This window comes from Lycium ferocissimum, chromosome 5 (assembly GCF_029784015.1).
Source record: "Lycium ferocissimum isolate CSIRO_LF1 chromosome 5, AGI_CSIRO_Lferr_CH_V1, whole genome shotgun sequence".
Classification (NCBI taxonomy): domain Eukaryota; kingdom Viridiplantae; phylum Streptophyta; class Magnoliopsida; order Solanales; family Solanaceae; genus Lycium; species Lycium ferocissimum.
In genome coordinates this window covers 12,240,100-12,248,977 of record NC_081346.1, presented here as the reverse complement: position 1 = coordinate 12,248,977, position 8,878 = coordinate 12,240,100, and the positions used below count along the sequence as shown (strand labels likewise).

General features: G+C 33.0%; 1 protein-coding gene across 1 annotated transcript; it reads left to right on the top strand.

The window, feature by feature from the left end:
- Positions 1 to 3,572: 3,572 nt before the first annotated feature.
- On the top strand, positions 3,573 to 6,100 carry LOC132056032 (probable pectate lyase 18). The gene is made up of 4 exons (XM_059448071.1): positions 3,573 to 3,759; positions 4,135 to 4,875; positions 5,279 to 5,417; positions 5,578 to 6,100. The coding sequence occupies exons 1-4, from the start codon at positions 3,653 to 3,655 to the stop codon at positions 5,800 to 5,802; spliced, it is 1,212 nt and encodes a 403-aa protein (XP_059304054.1). The 5' UTR covers positions 3,573 to 3,652; the 3' UTR covers positions 5,803 to 6,100.
- Positions 6,101 to 8,878: the final 2,778 nt, after the last annotated feature.

Genomic DNA, 8,878 nt, shown 5'->3' with positions numbered 1-8,878 from the left:
ACTCTATTCGCTTCGCCCCAATCCGCCCGAAAGGAGGACCAGAATCCGGATGCTTTTAGAGGAAACAAAAAATTGAAGCCAAATTAACAGCACACACAGGATTTTCATAACCGATTTCAATAACTAAAGAAATGAACAAATTAATAAATTATTGTAATAACAAACAATGTTTTTTATTCTTCATATCTACAACCAATTATATGTTTACTTTGCCCAATACAACCGAATACCATCGAGAGGGAAAGAAAGGAGGAGCGGATAAAATCCTTTCGGAATTCTTTCCCACTGACGTCTAAGCTCTCAATAACTCAGATTAGTTAGCATGAATGAAACTTAAGAAAATTGATATAGCTCGGGCAGTGACGGAGTCAGGATTTTCACTAAGGGGGTTAAAAATATGAAAAAATAAACACCCCAAGAAGTCAAAAGGGGTTCAAGGTCTATTATATATATAAAAAATAATTTTAACCATTAAGGAGTGGAGCCACATTAACAAATCACTACCAATAACAAGCAATATAATTTTTATATCTACACCCAATATTTCTATGTTGCTTCTTATTTTTAGAGCTAAACGTTAAAAAAAAAAAAAAAAAAAAAAAATTGGATGAGTGGTATCCCGCACCTCTTGGCCAAGGTATATCTGCCACGTAACTATCACTTTGTTTCATTTTTTCATTTTTTGGTAAAGCACTTTGTTTCATTTTCATTTTGCCTTTCATTTGGAGGTCCATGGCCATGTGTCGAGTTTGTCATGTGGACCAGTGGCGGCTTTAGAATTGCTGTATCAGCTTGAGTGGATTTTCACATTTTCCTTTGAATGTGTTGTTACATTCTTCTATAATACTATTGGTTTGTGGAGTCACGGCGAGGTTTGCGGCCATGAAATATTGAGGGAATTTGAGGAAGAAATTTGTGTTTTTGGGCATATGAAGTTGGGTACCTAACTAGAGTTGGGACCATCGAACTTTGATTTTTATACCAAAAGCATGTGCTATGGTTATAATGTCATATGTATGATCGTCTAACATGTCATTTTCTATGAGATTTAATGGAGAATGGATAAGACTTTTAAGTGATTTTAATTAGAATTAGTATTTTGTAACTACCACCTAGGTCGCACTTTGTGGTGATGAGACTTTAAAGTCTCTTTTAAATTAGATGGGGGTCTTTTTTTTTCTTTTTTCACGAATGAGGCGGGGATTTAATTCCTAAAAGTTTGAACTAGATTAAATAAATGGAATAGGATACAATATTGTAAATATTTCAAAATTCAAACTAGCCAATGAAATTTTAGTGTCCACAATCTTGGAGTAGCCAGGTTTTTAATACTTACGAACCTAATTCAAAGTCGGAAAAACTCGGTAGCGTAAAGAAGAGATCAAAACATCGATTTTTTTCAGGGTAAATTTTTTCGAACTTCAACAACACCCCACCCCCCCCCCCCCCCCCCCCCCCCAAAAAAAAAAAAAAAACCAGAAATTAACATCGGTGAATGATATAAGACTACCCATTAAACAATGGATCAAATATAATAATTAATTAAATGTCGATATTTTTCTTTCATCTACGTATTTTTCACTTAATTATGGTTAAGTGATAAGTATTTTCACTTTAATTTTAACTTCTAAAGTTAAATACTCCTACTTTAATTTGGTGTAAACACCGATTCCAAGTAAGGTTATGCTAAACAGTTTTTAAAAACAGAAGAACAATTCGTCTTTTGCTAATTTGTACTACCATATCGATCTCCTATAACATAATAAAAAGCAAAACTATTCTTGACAGTTAATCTTTTATATGGAAGTTACAGTTACTCCACTACAAAAATAATAGAGGAACAAAAGATCAAAAAAAAGCAGACAGAAAAGAGAAAGCAAATAATTCATAGATTGCTTGTAACTAAAGGGAAAATCAAGACAAATGATAAGGGTCCCATGCAATCTAGTAACTTTATATGCGTGATGCCAAATATTTTTCATAAACAAATATGCTAGACTCAGTTGGCTAGCTTTGGGAATCACTCTAATATTTGCATATGTGCGTGGACGCATAACATGCCATTCACTAATCATTTCTCATTTTTCAATAAAGAATTAGCAAGAAAAGTTAAAGGATTTAACTACCTAACTAAATATTTAAATAACGGACAATAACATATCAAACTTTGAACGAATTAAATAGGACAACAAAAGAAAATTAATTGGGCAGGGGTTCCTACCCAAAATAAAATGGAAAACACAATTTTTGCAACTAAAGGCCAGAATGACATAATTAGGTCTCCCTGTGAAACTTGCTATACACAGCTGGTCTATTTCTCCATATCACTGATTAGAAACATCTTGTGCTAAAAGTAAAATACACGTCAAAAAAATTGTCATGCATTGGTCAATTAAAATCGATTTCAATATTTTTTTTTTTTTTACAAATTTAGACAATTTATTATGAAAGATAAAAAGGAATGAAAAATCGTGAATTGTTATCCGGTAAGTGTAAGTTGTCTTCATTTTGGAAATATTTCATGAAGTGCTTCTTTCGGGGTGAAAGTAATCCATTTGCTTATTTAATCTCGATGTTTTATACCATAGGAGAGTATCTTCTGTAGTTCCAAATTGAAATTATTCTCCATCTATCCACTAAAAAGGGAGCAATTTTTATGGCAATATTAGATTTAACTTTTTTATTTCCTTCCTTAAAGGATGCGATCCAATCATAAGCAAAAGTTTGAGTTCGCATGGATCGACATGGTTAGCTTATAAAATGCAGCTGTTGGAATATTATAATGGAGGACGGGGACAATTATCTGTATATCAGTATATGCATGCAGCCCTTAATTATTTCTACACATTATTCTATAACATGGAAATTGCAAAACTTTGATTATAATATTCCATATATTCTTGCATGCGGAAAGGAGCTATGGGCTAAAATTATAGTAATACTCCTTTAAATTTGCTACGTAAAGTTATACTGCTCCCATTTGTTGTTAAAAGAATGACATTATTGCAATATAGGGGATGATATATATATATATATATATATATATATATATATATATATATATATATATATATTCTTATAGATTAAAAAACCATATTATATATCTGATGTGCAATAATTTTGTACATATAAAATCTCATTTAAAAAATATAAAGAAATGAATGTCTAGATTTAGTAGAATTAGAAGTGGAAAGTGCCCGTGACGTTCAAAGTGGAAACTTTGTTTTTGGACAGGATGAAGTATCTTATATATATACATCTTCTTTTCAAAATCAAATACAAATCTCACATTTTTAGTACATCTACAAATATATTTTAGTTGATATATCTATATAAGTTAAACTATTTGTTTAATTAACCTACTAGACTACGAATCATAAGCTAACAATGGTAGGAATTCTTGCTTAACCGACAAAACTACCATAGTCCTCTCTAGCTTCCAGGTATAGTAAGAGTAATTAGAGGAATCTCCGTAAAACATGTAATCACGAAGGGAAAATGGACCCCACCCCTTTGTTTAAACACCGCTAATTTCTCTACCTTTTCCCTCTTTATAAACTCCTCCATTTCCCTCTCTTTTCTTCCCAACCCAAATTCTCTGTTTTCCCTCTGTTTTCCTAAAGGCAAAGCTAACAGACAAACAACAGACAACATGGGCACTTTCTCTCTTTCTCTACTATTCATCTTGTCTTTCCTTCTCCTTCTTCCGTCCCTCTTTGCCTCCTCTAGTCCTCAAGCTCTTGTTGATGAAGTGCATAGGTACGTACATTTTGCTTTCTTCACATTAATTTCGCTTCCTTTTAGTCCCACATTGCATATTAGGGTATTATGTGGTGGTTCTCGGAACCAAGTAACTCTTGTTGGATCCTGTATTTGTATTGCGAAATGCAGTATATATAAGAATTACAAGTTGGGAACCCACTGACAAAAATGTGATGTTGATCTAGTGGCAGAAAAGGAACATGTTAAGCCTCTGTCGCTAGCACATTTGTTTCATATGTATACGTAAATTCAGTTGAACCCACAGAACATGTCCTAAATCCATCCCTAGTCCACAACATTATTTTTGCTAGTACATTTTCATGAGGTACATTAACATGATTTAACATTTTTTTTTTTGTTGGGATAATGCAGGAGCCTAAATGGTTCAAGGAGGAACTTGGGCTATCTTTCATGTGGTACTGGAAACCCAATCGATGACTGCTGGCGTTGTGATCCCAACTGGGAGCAAAACCGCCAGCGGTTAGCTGACTGCGCCATTGGCTTTGGCAAAAACGCCATTGGTGGCAGGGACGGTAAAATCTACGTCGTCACTGACTCTGGTGACGACGACCCTGTCACACCAAAGCCGGGGACTCTCAGGCACGCTGTCATTCAGACAGAACCCTTGTGGATTATTTTCAAAAGCGACATGGTCATCCAATTAAAAGAAGAACTAATTATGAACTCATTTAAAACAATTGATGGAAGAGGCGCTAGTGTACATATTTCGGGTGGTCCATGTATAACTATACAGTACGTGACGAATGTTATTATACATGGAATTCACATACACGATTGTAAGCAAGGAGGAAATGCTATGGTGCGGAGTAGTCCATCGCATTATGGGTGGAGGACTGTTTCTGATGGTGATGGAGTGTCTATATTTGGAGGGAGCCATATTTGGGTGGATCATTGTTCTTTATCGAACTGTCATGACGGCTTGATTGACGCTATTATGGGGTCCACAGCGATTACCATTTCAAACAATTTCATGACGCACCATGATAAAGTCATGCTCCTGGGACACAGTGATTCTTATACTCAAGACAAGAACATGCAAGTCACTATTGCTTTTAATCACTTCGGTGAAGGCCTTGTCCAAAGAATGCCAAGGTAACAAAGAATTACTGAGTTCAACTTCTATTTATTGATAGCATAAATAAATTTTTACAATGTCTTGCAGAAAAGATAATTATGTATCCTATATCGGTGGAAAGTGATCATCTGAAATATAACAGACAACTTGATATAATATACTTACTACATATAAAATTATACTAGTAGTAGCATAAAAATTATTTATATTTTCAGTATTTATCATTGTGCATGATACTTTTGTTAATTCTTAAATTTGAAATATTGTGTTCTCAAGCTAAGTTAGATGGTTTATGTGTTAGGCAAATGATGCACCTAAAATTCGGTATATATATTCTAAATGACAGAGAGAAAGGTAGTTAGGAACTATATAAATGCTGCAGTGGAATTTAATGAATTATTGGAATTTTGGAACATACAGATGTAGACATGGTTACTTCCATGTGGTGAACAATGACTACACACACTGGGAAATGTATGCCATTGGTGGAAGTGCTAGTCCCACCATCAATAGCCAAGGCAACAGATTCCTTGCCCCTGATATCAGGTTCAGCAAAGAGGTTAGTTAGTGTCCCTTCTTCTAATAAAGTAGTACTTTCTCTATCTCAATTTATGTAACACATTTTTTTTCTTTTTAATCGTTAAAAAAGAATTTCATATTTTTATATTGAGAAATAATTTAAATTTACAGTTAAACTCATTGGAATAATATATATGTAGGTTACAAAGCACGAGGATGCACCAGAGAGTGAATGGAAGAGTTGGAACTGGAGGACAGAAGGGGACCTAATGTTAAATGGTGCATATTTTACACAATCAGGAGCTGGAGCTAGTTCATCGAGTTATGCTAAAGCGTCAAGCTTAAGTGCAAGGCCCTCTTCATTAGTCAGCAACCTTGTCTCCGGTTCTGGAGTTCTCAATTGCCGAAAGGGTTCTCGTTGTTGATTATTACTCCTATGTCCCAATTTATATGACATAGTTCGAGAGAAAAGGAATTATTTAACTTGGTCTTATTCTACTAAGTGTAGGTCCTATTGCTAGGGTTGTGTTTTTATTGTCTTTTTTTCGTCCCTTTAATTTTTTACCTTTTCTATTTTTTTCCTTTAAGTCTTTTTGACTTGATTGTCAAATACAACCTCGGCCTGCTATTCTCAGCCTTTGGGACTTTCGGTTCTGTTGGTTTTAGAGAAAGGCAAGTTAAGAAGTGTTGATATATACATCAATATATGTATTGATTTTTAAATCTTGTGTATCTTTCTTTGTCTATCTCGCATAATATTATTGCTATAGTGGGCAAACTAGAAAAAAAAAATCATCAGACTGTTCGAAAGACGAAAAATAGAGAATAATAATAAAGTTTTATATGCTGTAGTGTAAAAATATATTTAATCACCTAAAAACTTGGAGTACTAATAATTATTTATCTGTAATAAGTTGTTATAAACAAATGTTGGAACATGTTCAACTACCAATGTTGAATTCTATAAAAGGTTGCAACTGAAGAGGCACACGAGGTCATTACTCAGTATTATGTGCATCATTTCCACTCTATATATTTAAAAAAAAAAAAAATTTACTAATTTATGTGTTATAATTGATTTATTCAAGCAATATGTCTTGTCCGTATATGCCTATTTTTTATAATTGGGGGGACCACCATGCATGCAACACCAAAGTACTAGTAATACACTTTAATAGTCCAATGCTGACATCCAACCACTAGAATCAGACTTGGATGTGTCAGGTATGACATAAATCATTTTTCTTAAAAATTATTTTCACAAAAAATTCCTTACTGGTATTTGGTTAGTTAGTGAGTATATTTACCGGAAAAGGTATAATTGAGATGTAACATTTTCTGATGACCAAATATCAGAAAATGATTTCCTCATGAAAAACATTTCCTTGCAAACGAATGAAACAATTGAAAAATAAGATTTTATCACAAAAGTAATTCCTAGTTGTTTCGGCTCTTAAATTCTATTTAAGCCTTGTGACAACCGTCGTGCATCGGTTTTACTTCTGTAGTTGCTTTGCCTTAATTCTTCTGCATTGAGTGGTTGAATTTTAAACCCGGAAAACAAAAGTGGTTGAATTTTCAATAGAAGTTCGGCTATAAATCAAAAGGGAAAGGGGTTGATAATCTTTTTTAGAGGGACCTTATAATTGAGCACTTATTTTGTAGCTAACTATTTTTGTATTGAAAATTAACTAAAAGGCCCGTTTGTCCATAGATACCAAAAAAAAATTCACTTTTTTTTGGAATTTTGGAGTTGGAGTTGTGTTTGGCCATAATTTTTGAAATTGTAGTTTTCGATGAAATGTAGTTGTAAAAGTGAAATTTTTTTAAAAAAATAAGCTTTTTGAGTTTTTGGTATTTCAAAATTCTCATGGCCAAATGGGGGCTAAGTATCAACTATTCAAAACTTTTCCTCGGTGGACCAGTCATGCGTATCCATTTAATTATGGTTATAAGAGGGGCGTGAAGTGCACAAATAATTTACTCGAATCTGGTACCACTGATTAATTAGTTATGTCCTAGAGTTATAAATTTTCGTACGTCTACCTACTTCAGAAAAACATAAGATAAAATGTTTAAAATTTTATATGGTGAAAGTTCAGGCATTATGATTAAAGTTCTTTTTGCCTGAGTACTTTAGCAATTTTGCCTAAAGTTCATGCACATATAGCTGAAATTCAACTAATTTTACTTGTAATTCAGATAAAAATACTTGAACTTCAGTCATATGAAACTTCAAACACCTTATGTTTGAAGTTGTTTTGAAGTAGGTAGACATTCAAAAATATAATCGAATGTGCAGGATAGGTGGAAGGTGGTAACACGCAATGTCCAATCATGAAAGATCAGTATTGCTTCGTTTAAGAATGTTTAACAAAATGCCCAATAAACTGAATACAAATTAAATAGCAATGTTAAATAGGGTACCCATGATGTCTTGTACTTATGGGACAGGAGACTTCTCGTACTTAATTAAGGTCATAATTTCCAATACTCAAAATGGAAAAATATTAGCGAGGAATCAAAACACCGAAAAGAAGAATAAAGAATGAATGAAAAAGAAAAGTAAGGGAACAATAAAATTTAAACCTTTGACCAGATAGGATTCAAACATCAAAATTTATGGGGACTAAGAGAAACAGAAAATGTCTGAACCATCTACTATATAATAGGCTCAGTATCAGATACGACAATCATGTTACGTTATGGATAATAGGCTAGTCTTCCAAAGAAAAAGTTCCTTGTCACATGCTTTGGCACGCCTCTTACTAGTTTAATGGTCAGTGTGGTTCTCTCGTGGTGACACCATAGCAAATCTTCTTCAAACAGACATCGCCAAAAGCTTGATTGTTTCAAGAAAAACAGTTTGTATAATAAAGAGAAACTGACAAAGAGACATAGTACCGGTCAAGATTACTATAGGTAAAGTAAAGGCGATACAGATTTGAATAATATGAATTTCAATTAGGAGTTTTACCATAATTTGTTTAATTTAATGGGTTCGAAATCTAAATTTATATACTTATTTTAGAAAATTTTGTTCGAAATCTAAATTTATATACTTCTTTTAGAAAATTTTAATATGTATATAAAATTTGAGCTAAAATTACTGTATTCGTGTAAATCTACACTACTAAAAAATCTCTATTTTACTATTAATTTTTCACTGAAAAATGTTCGGTATTATTTACCCTTTGAATATCGGTGGAAAAACTTATATGATGTCTTGTAAATAAAAAAATTAGAAAATTTACGGCGTTTATTGAAACACTTGTTATTCACCATCTGTTTTCTCAGTGAGTTGGTTCGGTGGAAATGAAATTTATATACTAAATGTGAGTGAAAAAAATCTCTATTTCTATTAGTGTTATAACTTATGCGCTACATCTGCATCTTGGGTTTTAGAGTACAAAAAGAAAAAGACAAAAAGAAAGGTACAAAAAGAAAAAGGGAAAATGGAAAGGAAAAAAAATAGGAAAAGAGAAGTCAAAATGGGGTCTT

What these genes read in the sequence shown, in the direction of transcription:
- LOC132056032 (XM_059448071.1), top strand. Translation starts at nt 3,653, where the DNA reads ATGGGCACTTTCTCTCTTTCTCTACTATTCATCTTGTCTTTCCTTCTC. An exon ending in CTTGTTGATGAAGTGCATAG is followed by an intron (nt 3,760 to 4,134) that starts GTACGTACATTT and finishes GGGATAATGCAG; the next exon opens with GAGCCTAAATGGTTCAAGGA. An exon ending in ATATCAGGTTCAGCAAAGAG is followed by an intron (nt 5,418 to 5,577) that starts GTTAGTTAGTGT and finishes ATATATATGTAG; the next exon opens with GTTACAAAGCACGAGGATGC.